Source organism: Eubalaena glacialis, chromosome 3 (genome assembly GCF_028564815.1).
Source record: "Eubalaena glacialis isolate mEubGla1 chromosome 3, mEubGla1.1.hap2.+ XY, whole genome shotgun sequence".
Classification (NCBI taxonomy): Eukaryota; Metazoa; Chordata; class Mammalia; order Artiodactyla; family Balaenidae; genus Eubalaena; species Eubalaena glacialis.
Genome location: NC_083718.1, coordinates 85,682,938 through 85,704,682, shown reverse-complemented (window position 1 = coordinate 85,704,682; position 21,745 = coordinate 85,682,938). Strand labels below are relative to the sequence as shown.

The 21,745-nt window shown below is 36.0% G+C and overlaps 1 protein-coding gene across 1 annotated transcript; it reads right to left on the bottom strand.

Moving 5' to 3' along the window:
* Window positions 1-1,278: 1,278 nt before the first annotated feature.
* Window positions 1,279-19,408, bottom strand: HORMAD1 (HORMA domain containing 1). Its single transcript, XM_061186043.1, has 14 exons — window positions 19,376-19,408; window positions 18,170-18,314; window positions 16,401-16,464; window positions 15,933-15,969; window positions 13,736-13,756; window positions 13,443-13,469; window positions 11,812-11,879; window positions 10,787-10,938; window positions 9,082-9,341; window positions 7,231-7,297; window positions 7,076-7,152; window positions 6,258-6,341; window positions 3,725-3,796; window positions 1,279-1,359 (listed from the first exon to the last, which is right to left on the bottom strand). The coding sequence occupies exons 1-14, from the start codon at window positions 19,406-19,408 to the stop codon at window positions 1,279-1,281; spliced, it is 1,188 nt and encodes a 395-aa protein (XP_061042026.1).
* Between the last annotated feature and the right edge of the window lie 2,337 nt (window positions 19,409-21,745).

The following is a 21,745-nucleotide window of genomic DNA, read 5'->3' as shown; positions in this document are numbered from 1 at the left end:
GGGCTCAACCTGACAGCTGGTCAATCCAATGAAGGAACCTTGGTAGAGAAAGGAAAGAGGGCTGCGCTCCCCACCCCCATTAAACCGGCCAATCAAAGCGTTCAGTGAGCTATCACCAGCTGCCGATCTACAAAGATTTCTGTTGGTCAACCTCAGTGTAGCAGGTGTGTTACTGTAGCAGTGTATACTGTGACAATTAAGTGAGACGGGTTAGGATCCGATAGAGCTAAGAATACATAAACATTTAAAAATTGGTTGTTTTCGACAATTAGCTTATCCCTAACTTTCCTGTTCCAGAAAAACCCGATCTGGGTCAGTTTGTGGACGTTTACTTGGTTTACATTAAACAGGATAGGCACATTTCTACCATAGCATTCATTCTAACATTCTCTATTAGTGCTTGTTACTGGCAAGCCCATGGATAATGTATGTTTTTAGAATATGGCTGCTGAAAATGCAAGAGGCAAACAGACCAAGTTTTAAGCTTTCCTTTTCTAGAGCACAGAAAACAGTCAAGTCTGGAACTGGGTCCCAGGTTTCTCACTAAAAGCACAGCATCTTTCACTACCACTCAAAAGTTCTAGAAAGTGTGCTCAACTTTTGCAAAGTAACATGTACTGAAATGATCTCAAAATTAGTGCCTAAAAATTTTCTGCTATTTAAATAAAAATTAGAAGCCATGAAAGAGTCTAGATGCTGAACAATATTTTATTTATGCTGCCAAAAATGCCAGACTTTAAAATCATTTTGTCTTGTAGTAAAAAATGTTAAAAAAGTTAAAGCACCACTTTTTAATTGTACATTATATATTATCATGTTAATACACTATATCAAAGTACTGAAGAACATTGTTTTAATAACATGACAGACATAGCCAGTTAAATTGTATAGTTTTAACGTAAGTAAAAAGTGAATTACTATCAAAATTTAATACCAAAATAAACATTATTTACTTCAAAAAATGGCTTTAGAGGACCTTAAACGTTAATATATGTTAAAAGGAAGTGTCCACCAAAATGGAAGATAGATCAAAATTGAGTAGATAATTCACAGAATAAATTATGACACTGGTACTTTTTACTCAAAAGTTCTCCTGAGTTTGTCTCAGATAAGATTAAGGATCACAATATGATAGTCAGCTAAGGATTAATTTTAGTGTACTAACTGCTTAAGACTACATGTAAGTTTTCAGAGGTAGGGCAAACACACCTTAAAACAGTAATATAATGTCCTTTAAATGTTGTGAAGAACTTTGCAAACATGCAGAAAAAAATTTTTTTATGTATTTTTCTTTGGTTCACTAAACTTTCTTCTTTTTGGCACTGACTCTTGACTAGAAGAATCAAAGTGATGAAGGACCTGTCAAAAGAAAACAACTACTAAGAATAGATACTTTCCAGTTTAAATGTCTTTAAATTTCGAGCTTTTTCATGTCTCTGAGGTCCCTCCCTTGCTTCCTTCTTTCCTTTCTTCTTTTAAAAAATTGTAACTAACATACCATTTCCTAAGATAGGCTAGCTGGGTTCTCTAAAAGTAGGTAAATTTTATTATTGACATATTTATATATCCTGATGGCTGCTGAAACTATAGCCTTACAAAGTATAAGGTTTTCATTAGGGATGTTGGAGTAGTTAGAAAGATAGATTTGACATTATGTTCTCAAAATAGTAAAATATTTTGAGGGGAATGAGGGGGGAAAGATTAAAAAATGAGCAGCAAATAGAGAAACATTCCACTTTGGCATCATGTAAGATTTAAATCATGTTTTGTTTTTGTGTATGGTGCTTAGCAGTGCCTGATAGATTTTAGAAATTCAATGCACCCTTGAATGAATGGGAGGGTGAATTAGGAAAATTGCTAACAAGATTCTGAGTTATCAAACTTTTATTTTTCTGGTAAAACTCACTAATGATACAAATTGGATTATGATTTTGCAGAAAAAAATCAAGGCTTAGGGCTTCCCCGGTGGCGCAGTGGTTGAGAATCTGCCTGCCAATGCAGGGGACACGGGTTCGAGCCCTGGTCTGGGAAGATCCCACATGCCGCGGAGCAACTGGGCCCGTGAGCCACAATTACTGAGCCTGCGCGTCTGGAGCCTGTGCTCCGCAACAAGAGAGGCCGCGATAGTGAGAGGCCCGCGCACCGCGATGAAGAGTGGCCCCCGCTTGCCGCAACTAGAAAAAGCCCTCACACAGAAACGAAGACCCAACACAGCCATAAATAAATAAATAAAAATAATAAATTAATTAAAAAAAAAAATCAAGGCTTAATATACTGGGGAAAAAATTAAAGAACCTAATATATCAGGTTATTCCATTCCCTTCTTAAGATATATAAATTGAAAACAGTATTAACCAACTAGTATATTTTTGAGATTACCCCTTTAACACTTGATTTCTAAAAATAATCTTAAGTTTTCAGTTATCTAATTTTAACCTACTACTAATAGTAAAAATTCTGGTTGAAAAAATATAAATATTTATCTCAGAAATGACAAATACATTATCTGATTTGGTAAAATAAGGTTCCAAATATAAGACAACTGTTACAAGATTTAGGTCAAGAAAATTTTCTTTCTTCTAAGGTACTAGGAGGAGATGCTATATTTTTAGAGAACACGTGGATTTGGTAACTTATCTTGTTTCTACTTTCTCTAGAAAGCTCAGATCAAATCTGTGGCCCAATTTTAATTCTATATAAATAAAATGGCCTGAATATTCTTGTACTCTCATTTTCTCATTCTATTCATATTTTTCCTGACATAGATCTTTTAAAATTTTATTTTATTTTTTTATTTTATTTTTTTAGCATTTTTAATACTTAGTTATTATTAATGATACTCCATTTTTTTTAATATTAATTAATTTATTTATTTAGGCTGTGTTGGGTCTTCGTTTCTGTGCGAGGGCTTTTTCTCTAGTTGCGGCAAGTGGGGGCCACTCTTCATCACGGTGCGCGGGCCTCTCACTATCGCGGCCTCTCTTGTTGCGGAGCACAAGCTCCAGATGCGCAGTCTCAGTAACTGTGGCTCACGGGCCTAGCCACTCCGCGGCATGTGGGATCTTCCCAGACCAGGGCTCGAACCCGTGTCCCCTGCATTGGCAGGCAGATTCTCAACCACTGCGCCACCAGGGAAGCCCTAAAATTTTATTTTATTTTTATTTATTCTTGGCTGCATTGGGTCTTTGTTGCTGCGCGTGGGCTTTCTCTAGTTGCGGTGTGTGGGCTTCTCATTGCAGTGGCTTCTCTTGTTGCGGAGCACAGGCTCTAGGCGCGCGGGCTTCAGTAGTTGTGGCACGCGGGCTCTAGAGTGCAGGCTCAGTAGTTGTGGCGCATGGACCTAGTTGGTCTGCGGCATGTGGGATCTTCCCGGACCAGGGATCAAACCTGTGTCCCCTGAATTGGCAGGCGGATTCTTAACCACTGCGCCACCAGGGAAGTCCCCTGACATTGATTTTTATTTTATAAATTCCTCCAACTATTTCAAATCATTCATGGAATAAGATAGTAAATGTTTACATGGAAAAATTAATAAACCACATAGCATATTTTATTTTAAAATCACCCCATTTTTTAGAATCAAATATATTTAAACAAGATTTGGATACCAGAGCTCTGAGGTATATCCAGGAATATAATCATATTTATCATTAAATTTAATCTATAGTAATGATATTCTGATACTTGCTATTTTATTCAGCCTATATATTATTGTAAGACTTACTGTTTTTGCAGATTCAAGCTGACTTCTCTTCCGATTTTCCTTAAAAGATTTTACTTGTTGATTTCCATTAGCCTCCACAAAGATAGAATAATTACTAATTGGTTATTTCTCAAAGAACAACCAACATGCTTTTTCAACCGCAGGCAGCTATATGCGGTTTTTAAAAAAACAACTTTACTGCGATATAATTCAGATACCATACAATTCATCCATTTAAAAGTGTACAAAATTCAGTGATTTTAAGTATATTCACAGAGTTGTGCAACCATCACCACAGTCAATTTTACAGCACTTTCATCCTCCAAAAAGAAATCCTGTACCCTTCTAGCTATCACTCCCCTATTCCCCCATCCTCCCGCCAGCATTAAGACCTTCTGTTTCTATACAAATCCCTATTCTGGACTTTCATATAAATGGAACCATATTATATATATATATATATATATAGTGTGTATGTGTGTGTGTGTGTGTGACTGGGTTCTTTCACTTAACATAATGATTTTAAGGTTCATCCAAGTTGTAGCACGTACTGGTACTTCATTCCTTTTTATGGCTGAATAATAATAGTCTACTGTATAAATACCACATTTTGTTTATCCATTCATCTGTTACAAACATTTAGGTTTTTTCCCCACCTTTTGGCTATTGTGAATAATGCTACATATGCAGTTTTTAAAATGAATATTAGATGGTGACAAATTATTAGCTGTCATAGTATTATTCTCTAAAAGTACATACTTATTTTCTGATGCTTGAAATGCACTTTTCAATGATAACTTCCTTAGTATATATATTATTAAATATTTTCATTTCCTGCCCTTTTCTAACCATAATTCAGTCATTATTCTCAAATACAGGAGTACTTTGGTGGAGTAAAGGATAGTAAAGGATACTCATCCTAAATAGAAGCTGCCTAGGAAGAACATTTTGCTGCTAGAGGTAGTAATTTTTGAAATTCTTTTATCTCTTGCTTTTCTCAGCACACTAGTTTGAATGCTGCCTTCTACCAGTTCTAACTTCCCATCGAGAATGTGGAAAAAAAGGATACCTAGGGGCTTCCCTGGTGGCGCAGTGGTTAAGAATCTGCCTGCCAATGCAGGGGACACGGTTTCGAGCCCTGGCCCAGGAAGATCCCACATACTGCAGAGCCACTAAGCCTGTGCGCCACAACTACTGAGCCTGCGCTCTAGAGCCCGCAAGCCACAAGTACTGAGCCCACATGCCACAACTACTGAAGCCTGCGCGCCTAGAGCCCGTGCTCCGCAACAGGAGACGCCACGACAATGAGAAGCCCGCACACAGCAACGAAGATCCAACACAGCCAAAAATAAATAAATAAATTAAAAAAAAAAAAAAGAAAAGGATACCTAAAAATGGCACTATCATCAGTGGTGTTCTGGTAAATGTTTAACAAACAGTTCTCTGGGAGAAAGAAATCCTGAGTTGAGGCGTTTGCTGATTTCCATGCTATGAATACTCTCATCATGTCCAGTTTCAAGCTGTCAACATGATGTCACTGAATAAAGAGCTGGAAACAAATGCTCCAGCATACCACTGTTAGAGTGTGCTATTTGTTTCCTTACATTTTACAGAATGCTTTTTCTTCACCTCTGAACCTTTGAGAGTAACTTAAGGGTCTAAATAAAATACAAATTTCTATTCAGTACAACTCATACCAAAAACTAAAATAAAGCAGTGGGGGTTTTTTTCTTAAAAAATAAGAGATTCACTTTATGTAAGATATACATAAAACAGTCATTTTTAATGTCTTATTAACAAGATAGTCCATTTACAAGATAGAACATGGGAACAGTTTGGTGTTCTAGGAAATTTCCTTGGGAGTCTGGATGATAGCATCACTTCTCAAAGCCTTTCCTGGATTCCCCTTTCTATTTTTTTAAAAAATAAATTTATTTATTTTTGGCTGCGTTGGGTCTTCATTGCTGCACGTGGCCTTTCTCTAGGTGGGGCAAGCGGGGGCTACTCTTCGTTGCGGCACGCGGGCTTTCCATTAGGGTGGCTTTTCTTGTTGCAGAGCATGGGTTCTAGGCACGCGGGCTTCAGTAGTTGTGGCACGTGGGCTCTGTAGTTGTGGCTCGCGGGCTCTAGAGCATAGGCTCAGTAGTTGTGGTGCACGGGCTTAGTTGCTCTGGAGCATGTGGGATCTTCCTGGACCAGGGCTCGAACCTGTGTCCCCTGCATTGGCAGGCAGATTCTTAGCCACTGCGCCACCAGGGAAGTCCCTCCGCTCTCTATTGTACCTTCAGTAAAATTAACCATTCTTTCCTTTGTGCCTCTATGTAGCCTATTCAGACTGCTATTATGGCCCCGTATCACTGCTTGTTGACCTCCAATTACTAGACTTTCATCTAAGAGCAAGTTATACCTCCAGCACCTAGTAAAGTACCTGACACATAGTATGTGCTTACCAAACGTTGGTCCAATAAATGAAGTATTAAAAGCAAAATAAACTCAAATATGGGGGGAAATTACAAGGTTAGAATGAAAAACAAATCTAAAGAGATCCTTTTACCATTTTATTCTGAAAGATTTTTCCACTTCTTGTTTTGCTTTCAGACACATCAAGTTCAGATGTTTTACTGACTAACTGCTCAACCTAGAAAAGAAAATAATTACACAAAACCACATAAAATAATATAATAAAAGTTTTTCATAACAATAATGGGGGTCAAAAATTCAATCACATAAAATTTAGGGTCTTGCTATGTTGAGTTAATGAAAACCAATAATTTTGTGTTGGTTCTTACTGTCATAAAAAGTGCAAAGGTAAAGATAGTGAAACTGACACTGTACACAATTGACCATTCACTGAACTCAGAAAGTCCCAAATTATCACTAGGCACCACTCTTCCAGAAGATAAGAACTTCAGCCCACCCCCACTGGAGAAGGGCTGCGCAAAGGAAGGCAGACAACCATCAGTCCCATTATTTTCATGTTGATTTTATCTAAATGTTATTTCAGTATTTTACTGTGTGTAGAAAACAAAATTAAATATGTTCTGCTCCAAGGCAACAAAAATGTATTATATAGTCCATTTGTAACTACAAAGGGTAGTGGAGTTAATAATTGCTTAAGATTTTATTTAGCCTGAAATTCTGAGATTCTCTGAACAGTATTTAGGTTCATTACTAAACAAATCAACCAATAATATACTCAAAACTTTTCAACGTATAATTCTCGAATTTTATTAATAAGCATTCTTAATACCTAATTTTCTTCTAAAAGACCTAGAATATAAGAAAATCTGAGAAATAACTAAATAAGCATAAAAACACCTGTCTTTTGAAAAAAATCAAATTAGAAGTGAGATAGAACTGTCAAATTTATACCTGAGAATGAGAAATTGAAAGATCTGGACTTTCTTTAGACCTCATAGTTTCATCTTCTTCACAAACTACACCTGGTTCTGTTAAAAAAAAAAAAGTTAAAATGGTATAAAATTGAATTGGAAGTGAATTAATTTACATTTTCATTAACTCCTCACCTCCAAGTTCAGAAGATCCAGGGTTTTTTTTCTGCTCTTCCCTTTTAGTTTCAATGTCAAAATCATCCTACATAATTACATGAAGGAGAAAATGGACACATTTCAAAAAGAAACTAAAACAACTGGGTAGAATATTTATGAACAAATTTGTTTTATGTGAAGGTTAAATATAACATAACACTACAACGACCTTACACTTGCTAGAAGTAAAGTGGCCCTATAATTACTATAATAAGACAACTTATTTATCTGAAGTATAAAATCCTATTTTTTTTTACTTTGCAGGGTTGCTTTAAGGCAGTTGATAAAAATATACAACTTTCTCAAAAATGTATGATGGTTCTAAGAACACTTAGATCTTACTATTGTTTGAGAGCACTGAATTAGACATGGTCACACAACAAGCTACCGCTTCTGTAGCTCTGGAATTTCTATATAGATATTAGCATAAACTCTAAATATGACCCAACCCTCTTCAGGGAGTTGGGGAAGGATGAGCACAGTTATGGTATGGTAGAAATAGCAAAGGTTTAATGTCTATAATTATTATTCCCTTTGCGACATTTGTCAAAGAGCTTTAAATATTTTAAAGAACGCTTCATAAATCCCAGCCATATTTGTTTATAAGGCAAGACTGGGATTTAGGTTTTAGGAAGAAGATTCCTTCCTCTTTGACTGAATTGGTTAAAAACTGAATTTTCTACTTGTAAGGATGTGGCCACAGAGCCTAAATCCGAATAGTCAGTCTCTATACATAAGAGCTGTGGTCATAATTTAGAATAAAATGAAACAAGAGAAAACAACAAAGATGAGATTAAAGAACAATTGTATTAATGATGAAAGATTTTCTGGGAGTGAGGCTATAACAAAAAAAGCTTTTTTTATACTTCAATTCATCCATTCATTCAACCAATACGGAGAATGCATTCCGTAAATCTAAGCGTTAGGACAGATGCTTAACATTATTGAGTGATAGCAATGCCCAAACTCATCTGTGGTCAAACACTATGAAAGTATCCTCCTAAGGATAAACTTATTACAAATAAGAAGTGAAAATTCAATTATGGAGATACTTTCAGTTTCAGCTCTGATATGCAAAAAGCTTGGAAGTTGTCACTGTATCTTGTCCTTACAAAATAATGCTGTACAAAATGAAAATCAATGACTTTTCTCAGACATGATTAATAAAACATGTAACTACGAAAGAATTTTAAAACTGTAAAAAAAAAAAAAATCTAAGCGTTAGGGATAGGAGGATTAAAAAGATGAATAAGACACTTTTCCTGCCTTCCAGGAACTTCCAGGCTGCTTCAGGACACTGACTTTCCAGGCCCTGAAGAAATTCAAGCATGAGCACTTAATAGGGGTGTAGTATGGTAGAAAAGATTCCAGCATTAGTTGGGGGATTGGAGTAGTTCAGTGATCTTCTTTTCTTTTTTTTTTGGCCACACCACGGGATCTTAGTTCCCCAACCAGGGACTGAAACCAGGCCCTGGCAGTGAAAGCGCTGAGTCCTAAACACTGGACCACCAGGGAATTCCGTGGTTTTCAAATTACGCTCCAGACCAAGGGGTTTCCTCAGAGTCCACCATGAGGGTAGGTGAGGTGGTGAGTGGCTGGGCCTCCAGGACCATTCCCTACTTCATTTACAATAGTTGTGCTTTTAAATTTCTGAGAATAATGTTGTTTGCATCCAGGTAAAAAGTTTTTAACCACAAACCTTAACCTTCTTTAAGGTCCCTTCCAAACTTGAGTTTATGATTGTAATAAATATTTATAGCTATTAAAGTCCTCAGAATTGAATCAAACATTCATTACTATTGTTCTTCATAACTCTTTGAATATACTTACACTTATGTAATGCTCCTGTTCATCTTCGAAATCATCTTTGTCCATGAGAATTTTTTGAAGTGGTGTTTTTAATTGTTTTGGTGATAATATAGCTGAATCAATATTTTCCATTCGTTCTTTCTCAGTGGTCACTTTTACTTTGAAGGTGTGAAAAGGTGTTGGGACTTCTCCCACATTTAAGTACATAGGCTCCCCTTCAAATATCACTCCTTCACAATCACCATCCTTAAAACCAGGAGGTTGGTAATCTGGGGGTGTAACTGCAGAAAAGTAAGTATAAACTGTGCTGTTCATGAAATTGAAGAAAATACATTAATTTTTATTATTATAAAATATATGCAGATTAAAGAAATTTCAAATAGTATAGAAGGACATATAATAAAAAGTAAAAATCACTCTCCTACTATCTCCAAGTTCCTATTTTATTCCTTAAAGGTAAACTTATTTCCCTACACTTGACTGACTATGTGACCTTGAGGAAACTACTTGTCATCCTTGATTTGGTTTTCTCATCTGTCAAGTGGGGTAAATACTAGTACCTACCTCATAGGGTCACTGTGGTATTAAAGTCTGTAAAATGCTCAGAACAGAACTGGCACAGAGTAAGTATTCGATAAATGCTAGTTATTATTGTTGATACTTTATGTTCTTCTAGAAGATACGATGCATGTAAAGTATATAATATTTTATATATTTATATAATAAATATATAATAAATATTTACATTATACAATAAATACATGTATATCTCCTTAAAAAACACAAACGAGGTCATACTCTTCTGTACCTAGCTGTTTTTAACATCACTTTTTTAAAAAAATTTATTTAATTTATTTTTATTTTTGGCTGCGTTGGGTCTTCGTTGCGGTGCGCGGGCTTCTCATTGCAGTGGCTTCTCTTATTGCGGAGCACGGCGCGCGGGCTTCAGTAGTTGTGGCGCACGGGCTTAGTTGCTCCGTGGCATGTGGGATCTGCCCGGGCCAGGGCTCAAACCTGTGTCCCCTGCATTGGCAGGCAGATTCTTAACCACTGCGCCACCAGGGAAGCCCTTTAACATCACTTTTTAATCTGTTTTTAATATTTTTTGGATAACAATTTATCAGCACATTCTTTTAAATAGCTTGCACAGCACTATTATATAGATGCACCATAATTTATTTACTCAGTCCTCCAATAAACAACTCAAGGTTGTTTCCAGTTTGTTCCTAGTTTAACCAATACATTATAAAAATCCTCATAAACATATAACCTTGCAAGTTTGTCTAAGGATATTCCCAAGATACTCTTCTAGCTACAGAATTTCTGGATTAAAGAGAATGTGCCAAATTTTGATACTGCCAAACTGTCCTCTTAAAATGTTACATGGCACCTATATACATTCCCTCAAGAGTACACAAAAGTACCTGCTTACCCCCACACCCTTGCCAACAATGATTTTACAAGTTTTACTGATCCGATAACTGAAAAATGGTATCTAATTGCTTCACTTCCTTAGTTATGAATGAGGTTGAACTTCACGTGGACACGTTCAGACCACTGGAGAAGTTGTGTATATTTTTTCAAATACTGATATTAAATGTAAATTTTATAATTTCAAAAATATATATAACAATTTAGGTGCTTACAAACATTTGGGATGGAAACAGTTTCAATGACAAGAAAATATACAGATACCAACTGAAACAGGATGAACTGAAAATAGTACCTTCATCGTAGTAAAAAAGTTTCATGGTCAAACAAACATCATTAGGTAAAGGTCCCAGATTTTGCATTAGAATATAAATCTTGCGAATGAGAAGAATACTTGCTTTCTTGGTGTCAGCAGATGACATACTAGATTCACTGATTTGGTTTTTACTGGAAGAGAATCACACATTAATTTCTTTTATAGCACCCATGGCTTCTAATAACATAACTTCACATTTTACTACTTGAGATTCTTATTCCCATTAAAGCATTAAGTTGTTAAGTTAAAAATTGTGATATAATGTGTTTTAATGCCACTATTATAAAAATTAATATCACTGTTAATATTATTATTATAAACTAATTTACATATATTAAATTAATATGCATTTTATACAGGATGTTTAAAGGAAACAAATGATGGACTTTTATTGTATTTCTTTTTTTTTAATTTTTAAAAATTTATTTATTTTATTTTTGGCCGCACTGGGTCTTCATTGCTGCGCGCGGGCTTTCTCTAGTTGCGGCGAGCAGGGGCTACTCTTCGTTGTGGTGCATGGGCTTCTCATTGCGGTGGCTTCTCTTGTGGAACACAGGCTCTAGGCACGCAGGCTTCAGTAGTTGTGGCACGCGGGCTCAGTAGTTGTGGCGCACGGGCTCTAGAACACAGGCTCAGTAGTTGTGGCGCACGGGCTTAGTTGCTCCGCGGCATGTGGGATCTTCGTGGACCAGGGATCGAACCCGTGTCCCCTGCATTGTCAGGCGGATTCTTAACCACTGCCCCACCAGGGAAGCCCTTTATTGTATTTCTAATCACTTAAGCATACAGTCGCTTTCCTACTCTTTGGCTCTGTTTCACAATCAAAACAGTATATAATTAGCCACAGAATTCTGTCTTGCAGCCACTCCAAGGATATTTTGTATCCTTGATGGTTAATTTGGGATGTTTGAGAAGTTTCAGAATTATTCCTGAAGTTTAGGTATATAGTATTAATATGAATAAGTGGTAATCTGTAATACAAAAAGAAAACTATAGAACAATACCTTATGAAGTCCATGATTGGTCCATTACTGGTGTACTTGAATTTAAACTGGTAACATTCTGAAATTGTCTTAAATAGAAAATACTGCAGTTATGAATCTGATATACAGTACCGGTGGCCATGTAGCTATATATAGCTTTTGTATGACTCACCATTTATTTAATAATTTTTTCTGCATGTTAATCCCTATTCGTCCATTGAAACTTTCCAGTCCTAATAGTCAATTCCCAGGGTCTGGGATTTGGGGCTTCAGTGTTGGAGAGATAGTTATTCCCCCAGTCATTGCAATGTATGTTTTACATACCAGAGAGAAGGAACTCAGCAGGCAGGTGAGGGAGGCAGCACATCTCTTCCTCTAACAGAATGGCTAAGCACAGGGCTTCAATCCTTGGTAACCACAAGCAAGTCATTTAAGCCTCCTAAGCCTCAGTTTCCCCAGCTAATAAAAGGGGTTGAAAATAGTACCTATCTCATTGGTGCCTATGAATATTTATCAAATGGGATAATTTATATACAGCCCTTAATAAAGTATCTGGCACACTAAGCATTCAATAAATATTAGTGCATCAGCAATGTTGCTCTTTTACTGAAAGAAAAAATGTGCAACTATAAAACATCTTCAGATGTACATTTTCCGTACATTTTCTGAACAGTTAGTTTCTGAGCAATCAAATAATTCATAGCCTTTGCCCATATGATTTTGTCACCATGGGCATATATTAAGCATTAATTGTAGGCTTAATTTGTAGTATCAAAGAAAAGACATTCCTAGCTCTCCTGAAGCTCTAATACTTTTATTGCTTTCTTTATATTCCATTGCTCACTTAGGGATGGGGTTAGCTTTCTCTTTCTTTTTTAAAAATCTGCTTCTCCATGACTGAATGAAACACTATATTGTAACAGCTATAGTGTAATGGGTAAGCACTCAGATCATGAACTGGCCTTCTTAGGTCCAAATTCTGGTTCTGCCACTATGACCTTACACAGGAAACCTTGTATCTAGGTTTCCTCATCTATAAAGTGGAGATGATAATGATATATTACCTCATGATGGTTATAATGAATAAATGAGATAATGCACATGAAACCCCAAAGAACAGAGCCTAGGAATAGTAAGCACTCAGTAGATCTTTCCCCTTTGTTTCTTGTCCTCTGGTTTTCCCTTTCATTTATTATAACCCTTTCTTTCCTTTAATTGTCAGATGAACAGGTAGATGTGACTGGATTGGGGTGAATATTCAAAGATTAAGGATGAGTATCTTATTTTTCTCAAACTCAAACATTTTATAATTCTAAAAAAAGACTATAATTAAAAAATATTGCAAAGAACCAGAAGTCAGGAGATTTAGGTTATTTCTAATGGTTTGTCTTTGTGGCCTAGGCTCAGTCACGTAATCTCTCTTGTAGTAAGTGTATTAATCTGTTTAAAGATAACAATACAAGCCCTGTCTTACCTCAAAAAAGTCTTTATGAGGTTCAAATTTTGAAAATATATGTGAAAGTGCATTGATAAAAGCACAGTTAAAAGCACTGGATATTATTATATTATATTTTTATGTTACTTATAGATATTAGAGGCATTATGGTTTTTTTTTTGGCATTATGTTTTTTTACTAACTTAAGCATACTTACCTGAGGGTCTTCTGGATTAGTGTATACCTATTTAAAAATAATTTACAATTTAGTAAATTGTAGAGGCTAAGTATTCAAGGAGAACTAAATTGGATGTTTAGACTAAAATATTAAATGAATTCAGTAAAACAAAATACAAAATGACCCCCTCAAAATATTAGCTACTTTTCCATTGAATAGATCAGTAGTTTGTATCAAGTGACATGATCAATAGGTGGTTTTAATGTTATTTAATTAAGCAAGGCTGAATTTGACAGTCTTTAAAAAAGAATATACAATTTAAAAATACTTACAGCTAGAACAACCATCCTTAGCTGAAACATAACAAAGAACAAAAATCTTATTATCTTTTAAAATTAATTAAATTTTTATTATCATAGTTTAAATATTATGTTTCAGGTGTACAACATAGTGACTCACAATTTTTAAAGGTTATACTCCATTTATAGTTATTATAAAATATTGGCTATATTCCCTGTGCTATACAATATATCCTTACAGCTTATTTATTTTATACATAGTAGTTTATAAAAATCTTATTTTTATTCTATAAAATATTTTTGCACGATGGACCATAAGAATTCTTTGTCCTATTTCAAATTTATTCCTAATAAAAATAATCTTGCATTAAATAGACTTCATATGATGCAGGTAAAGCAATACCTCAGATATCTTTCTCTATTCCCCAAAATATCTATTTCTAGTTGACTTACTGAAGGCTGAAATTCATATCACTAACTTAAGCAAACAGGGGCATTACTGCCAGTTACAAGGAAAATATATATTGTGAAATAACACATTAAATATTACCAGTATGAGAACTGATTTTGAAAAGAGAAAAAGAGAGTTCAGGGCCCTGCTCATTTAGTAAAGGGAAGAGGCTTTGGAGACTATAGGAAAAGAGAATCACAGGAAATCATTCACTCAAGTAATCTGCCAAAATCTGAGTCATCCTTGATTTGGATCTTTTCCTTATACTCCAGAACCAATCGTCAACAAGTCCAGTCAGTTCTGCCAGATATATCCTGAATCTTCTCATTTTTCTCCTTTGCCATCCTGGTCTAAGCCACCATTATTTTTTATCAGTACTGTAGTAATGGATTAAGTGCCATTCTCCTTAATTCCAATCTTATTCTCCTTCTACAGTACATTCTCTAAATAGCAGTTCAGAGTGATTTTTCTTTTAATTTAGAATATAAATCAAATGATGTTACATTTCTACTCAAAACCTTCAAATGGCTTTTATTTACACCTAAAATAAAATCCAAACTCTTTTTTTTAAAGACTTTTTTTTTTTTTTTGATGTGGACCATTTTTAAACTCTTTATTGAATTTGTTACAATATTGCTTCTGTTTTATGTTTTGGTTTTTTGGCCCTGAGGCATGTGGGATCTTAGCTCCCTGATCAGGGATTGAACCCGCACCCGCTGCATTGGAAAGCGAAGTCTTAACCACTGGACCTCCAGGGAAGTCCCAAAATCCAAACTCTTTACCTACACAGTTCTGAATGCTCTGGCCCTGTCCATCTCCACAGGTTCATCTCCTGCCGCTCTCTTGCGCTGCTCATCACACTCTAATCATTCTGGCCTTCTGTTTGTTCCTTGAACTCTCCAAACTCCCCTCCAACTCTTTGCATTTGCTGCTCTGTCAGGAATATTCTCCCAAAATCAGTGCCTAGCTGGTTTCTTCTAATTCAAGTCTCAGCTTAAATATCACCCCCTCAGAGAAGCGCCTCAGACTACCCTATCTAAAGTTACCCCATCTCTCCATTTGCCACGTACTTTTTCTTAAAATGTTAATGGCAGTTAACACTATTGGATGTTATCTAATTTCCTTGTTTTATTGACTATTTTCCCATTATAGAAGGGACACTCTTTGTCTTGTTGACCATTGTTAGCTTACCCAGAGCCTACCTAGAATACGTGCCTAGCACAGAGCAGGCACTCAATATTTAATGAATATTAAATACATAATGTCTTAATGAGGGAGGTTGGTGACCATGGATAAAATTTTATCTTTTTCATAATTTTTTTTAGAGTTGGACTTCTTTGTATATGTTGATACAAACATAAGCTAAGTAAGTATACAAAAAGGCTTGTCACAATTTAACCTAGACTACATGTAAATTTATTTCTGAACTCTCATGAAGAAATAATTTATTAAATTATTAGTATAAACATGATTATAGAAGGCATGTGAAACTAATGAATAAACTATTTTAAAAGACTTTTTAATTCATTAAGTTTTTGTAAGTTAATATGTGTTATTAATACAAATGAGTGTTAACAACCAAAACTTGGCAAAATTTGTAAAGTATTAATTCTGTTTGCTTTAAATGAGTTGAAAATCAGTCTTTAAAATATTCAAATTTTCAGCTTTGGACTGGCTTATGCCCAAGTTAGTTTAAGTTAATCTTTTACTACATGTAACGGCTGTTACATTTGTAGAATATAAATTGTAGAAAAAAAGGATAAAGAGATACCAACTTACATATTTTTTCTGTAAAGCATCATAGCATCCTAACATCCTAAAAAATAATCAAGGATTCATTTTTAGACTGAATGCACTTCCAGAAAATAGTTCTTTTAATAAGTCTCCATATTATCTCATTACTAAATAATACACAGTTTTATTATTAAAGCTTCCTTCTTATTAACTAGCTTAAAATAATAAAACAATGTGGCAGAAATATAAAATGTCAATAGGGGATGGAAGGAAAGGAGGATAGAAAATATCTGGCAGCTATTTGTGAGGAACAATAATAGGAAAGTGAAGCCTGCTCACATGGAGCATGAAATAAAGTAAAATTTTAATGCAAAAATCGAAAGACCTGCAAAAATGGTATCCAGAGTTAAAGAGGGAATCACTAAAACTGGGTTAAACACTTAAAGGTATCCAAGGCACAAAAAAATGTGATTTAAGAAAAAATAATTTTCTTTCATTAGGTATTTCACTTACCACTTCACTAACTGTGTAGATCCTGGACAATTCTTATCTTCTTTCAGAATTTTGACACACAGATCTAAATGCAAAAATAATGATATAAATATAGAGCTACTTAAGATTAGCAAACAACTAGAAATTTAAATGAAGATTATTTTCTTCAGCTGTGTATTACAGGTTTATTATTAATGGCAATTAACTTCCAGATGATTGATGTTAATATAATTAAAGGAAGAAAGTTTACGTGGAAACAAATAATCTTTTTATCCTTATTATAAAGTGGCATCATAATGATTAGGATGCATGTTGATGGGTAGAAAAATGTTTCCATTTTAAAAGCTATAGAGCGCTTCCCTGGTGGCGCAGTGGTTGAGAATCTGCCTGCCAATGCAGGGAACACGGGTTCGAGCCCTGGTCTGGGAAGATCCCACATGCCGCGGAGCAACTAGGCCCGTGAGCCACAGTTACTGAGCCTGCACGTCTGGAGCCTGTGCTCCGCAACAAGAGAGGCCGCGATAGTGAAGAGGCCCGCGCACCGCGATGAAGAGTGGTCCCCGCTTGCTGCAACTAGAGAAAGCCCTCGCATAGAAACGAAGACCCAACACAGCCATAAATAAATAAATAAATAAATAAATTTTTAAAAAAATAAAAAAAAATAAATCTATAGAAACTTAGATATAACACTTTCATGCCATTGTTATCCAAGAGTCTTAGCATATTTGCTATGGACTCTTATCCCAGTAAAATACTTGTAAAAGGCCAAGAAGTTAACAGGCTATCAGATAGAGCCCTGTAAGGAAGCAACAAGTAATACAGTGGAAAGGACGAGATCTCTCAGTCTCAGGTTCCTTATCAGAAAAATAGGAATAATATCTAACTCACAGGTCTGTAATGTGAACTAACAAGATATCATACATAACATGGTGCTTAACATATTGCCCACAGAGTTGGTGTACAATGTTAGGTATACATTATGTGCTAGGCAATAAGTTGTTATTATAGTATAAACTGGCTCCATTACTTTTACTTCTTTAAAATAACACAAGAACATACACTACCACTGTAGGAGGTTATAAATAGGATGTTTTTACTATTTACTTCATCATTATAAGAATAATGTCAGGTGATATTATACTTGAGAGATTAAGGGAAATTTTTATGTTAAGTGCTTTCAAAGGTACTGAATATACTTTTTAAAAAAATCACTTAGATGTCCACACAAAAACTTGTACAGGAATGTGGCATTATTTATAATAGCCAAAAAGTGGAAACAACCCAATGTTCATCAACTGATGAGTGGATAAATAAAATGTGGTATATTCATATAATGGAATATTATTCAGCCATAAAAAAATGAAGTACTAATCCATGCTACAAAATGGATGAACCTTAAAAACATTATGCCAAGTGAAAGAAGCCAGTCACAAAGGACCACATATTGTATGATTTCATTTATTTGAAATGGCTAGAATAGGCAAATCCATAAAGACAGAAAGCAGATCGGTGGTTGCCTAGGACTGGGAAGTGGGGGAAGTGGAGAGTGACTTAATGGGTATGGGGTTTCCTTTTAAGGTGATGAAATGTTCTAAAACTGACTGTGGTGAATATACCCAAAATCAATGAATTGTGCACTTTAAATGAGTGAATTGTTAAATATGCGAATCATATCTCAATAAAGCTGTCATTATAAAAACAAAATCCCTAAGTCAAAAATTATCATTTTAGAGCAAGCCAAAATAAAAATAACATCTTTAAAGAAAGTCTTTAAATAAACATTATATTACCGTCTAGATATCTTGTTCCATAAGCACATTCTGGGAATATTCCTCTCAAATACGTGATGCAGGATATTGAAACTGCTAGAAGCCTCTTCACTAACATTAAAGACTGCTGCTCAGTTGACATCTTACTGGGAAATACCAACGCACTCTAAATTCAAGGGAAATTAAAACATTTTATTTAGATTTATTAAAAATACAGTCTTCCTGAACTTAAAAGTAGATCTAGGGCTTCCCTGGTGGTGCAGTGGTTGAGAATCTGCCTGCCAATGCAGGGGACACGGGTTCGAGCCCTGGTCTGGGAAGATCCCACATGCCACGGAGCAACTAGGCCCGTGAGCCACAACTACTGAGCCTGCGCGTCTGGAGCCTGCGCTCCGCAACAAGAGAGGCCGCCATAGTGAGAGGCCCGCGCACCGCAATGAAGAGTGGCCCCCGCTTGCCGCAACTGGAGAAAGCCCTCGCACAGAAACGAATACCCAACACAGCCAAAAATAAATAACTAAAATAAAGAATTATAAAGTAGCATAATTATATGTTACAAAAATGATATTCATTTAAAAAAAAAAAAAGTAGATCTAATTTTTTGCATAAGCATGGTACTTTCCCAAAGAATTTTTAACCATAGCAGTTAGTAATCCCCCCAAAATCAGAGTGGCTTCTAAAATGTGAGGGTGTTTGCAGGGTAGCAGCCTAAAGGTAACATGCAAAAAATGCTTAAGAATCGTGTTAGAAATCCCTTGCAGGTTAACTGTCTGTAACTGCATAATACATGGATAGATAACACTGATTTTCTCTTTAGTCACTGACTGGGTTTAACACAGGTAACTGTAATGCAAGATCTGTGAAGGGAAGACAATTTTATGTTTGTCTGTGGGGCATAAAAATTCATTTTCTCGGAGCGGACTGCTATGAGTGATAATTTCATCAAAGGAACCTAATAGCATTCATTGATACCTAATGTGAACTGAATTTGAACCAGCAATTTAATACAATGCATCAAGCATCCAATAGAATTCTCCATTAATTCAACTTAGTTTAGCAAATATCTTCATTTCTTAAAACATTGAGTTTACTGATATCATTAAACCCTCAAAGAGTTGACTCTAACTTTCAAACATAAAAATAGTTGAGACTTCAAGAAACAATAAAATTAGCTAAATTAAAATATAGTAAAATACAAGATTATAAAAAAAATACAAGAAATCATACCATGGAGATTCTCTGCAATTGTGCAGTGGCCATCCTCTGATAAAGTACTTTCTTTAATTCAACCTTGTGACACAAATACAAGCTTTAACTTCAGATCTTATTTTTATCACTAATTTGGTTTACTATATGTAAAGTCAGAAAGAATTTTATGTGACTAAATGACAGGATGTTTTTTAACTTAAAATGGAATCTTTGAAAACAGATTCATTTTGCTATAGAACTCTTTTGAGTAAAGTGCTAATTTTAAACCCTTTGACTAGCAACCCTCACATAAAAGGGTTATTAAGAAAGCTCTTTAAAAGACCTTTTTAAAAAAGCAAAATCTTCTATTTTTCTTCACAGTATTCAAACATTGACAACATTGCACAAGTAGGTAATGAAAAACTACCCCTGCCAAATCCTTTAAAATAATCTTTTAATTTTTGTTTTAAATTTGTAGTTTCAAAATGACCAAATCAGGTTAACTTTCCTCCCCGGAACTTGAGCATGGCTCTGGATATAACACATTGTCCTATTCTGTGGAACAACCATAAAAGAGCAACAGAAAATATTCTAGATATTTTGGACTGATTTTGATTTCTCAATTCTTTGATATTTTGAAATAAGTTTCGATTTTTTTGGTTCCAATTTCATCTTTCTTAACCAGACAATTCATCTAGAAGACTTCACAGCAGAGTCTATTTACTGTAAACATTTAAATTTATCCTGATAATTCTGGACCAGACGCCAGAACTCACCTATTCTCAAGAACCTCTGTGAAAAATAAGTAGGTATACATTTTCCCCTCCCCCGAATGTTTCGCCGTTAAGACGTTAAGAAACTTAAAAGTAGGTGGGAGGTAACAGGAAAAGACATTAAAAAGCAAAAGAATAAAAGAAAAGGGAAAGAAAGGAAATAAAGAAAACAAACATGTATTACGTAACGTCTGAGGGTCCGGCGGCAGCGACCAGGAGAGAGGCACGACGTGGCACGCGCTTTGCCCAATGCGCTTGCGCCTTCCTTCAACGGTAGCCAGCGGAAGCGAGACAGTAGCCTTTTGACCTTTGGTCGGGGTCACCTTTCCCGCCAAGAGCAGCGCAAGGTGCGCTGGGAACCCCGAGAGCCTGAAGGACTCGTCTCAGCCAGGAAAGCCGCATGTCAGCGGGGGAAGGTTAATTGCACGTGCTAAGCATTCCCGATATACATAGCCGTCTTACAGTGACCAAAGTGTTCTCAACGGCCATTTAATTAGTCAAATTAATTTCTGATTATTTTCTAACTTTTGATTTTGTTATTGGATCTACCACATACTGCATTCACGCTTCACAGTTCCTGTGTCTTCAGGAAACCAGCTGCCCTAGCAGTCTGCTACCTAGATGTTTCCACTGTGCTATGTCTGTGGGGACAGTGTTAGCTTTACTGTAATTAATGTCTCATTTAGAAGCAAAATAATAAACTCAGAGCTGGTAGGTAGTTGGAGATTGTCTAGTAATACAAACTTCTTAGTTTGCAGATTGTTATATATGCAAATAAGTTGTGTTAGTAGTGTAGACATATATTAATTACTCATAAACTTTGGTATGTCTGCATTTCCAGTTAGAAAACAGCCACCCCAGATATGAAAAGATTTTCCCAGAGTCAAGTAGGAGAGGAATGAAGACCAGAACCCTGTTTTCAGGGTCAAAAATAGTGAAAATCCCCTGGTCTATTTATTTTGCTTCATATTTCCCTTACACTTAAAGTTTTGTAAATAATTAAACAGAAACCTCACTTAAATAGAGTTGGGAGATCAGAATGGGGAGTTCTCATGCCCTGAGAGGGAGCAGAGTCCAATAGGAAGGACTCCAAAGAGTACTTCCCAGGACTTCTGCTGCCAGTGTCCTTGTCCCCACGGTGAGCCACAGCCGCCCTCTGCCTCTGCAGGAGACCCCCCAACACTAGCAGGTAGGTCTGGTCAGTCTCCTATGGGGTCACTGCTCCTTCCCTTGGATCCCAATGCACACACTACTTTGTGTGTGCCCTCCACGAGTGGAGTCCCTGTTCCCCCAGTCCTGTCGAAGTCCTGCAGTCAAATCCCACTAGGCTTCAAAGTCTGATTCTCTAGGAATTCCTCCTCCCGTTGCCGGACCCGCAGGTTGGGAAGCCTGACGTGGGGCTCGGAATCTTCACTCCAGTGGGTGGACTTCTGTGGTATAATTGTTCTCCAGTTTGTGAGTCACCCACCCAGTGGTTATGGGATTTGATTTTATTGTGATTGCGTCCCTCCTACCGTTTCATTGCGGCTTCTCCTTTGTCTTTGGATGTGGGGTATCTTTTGTGGTGAGTTCCAGTGTCTTCCTGTGGATGACTGTTCACTAGTTAGTTGTGATTCTGGGGTTCTCGCAAGAGGGA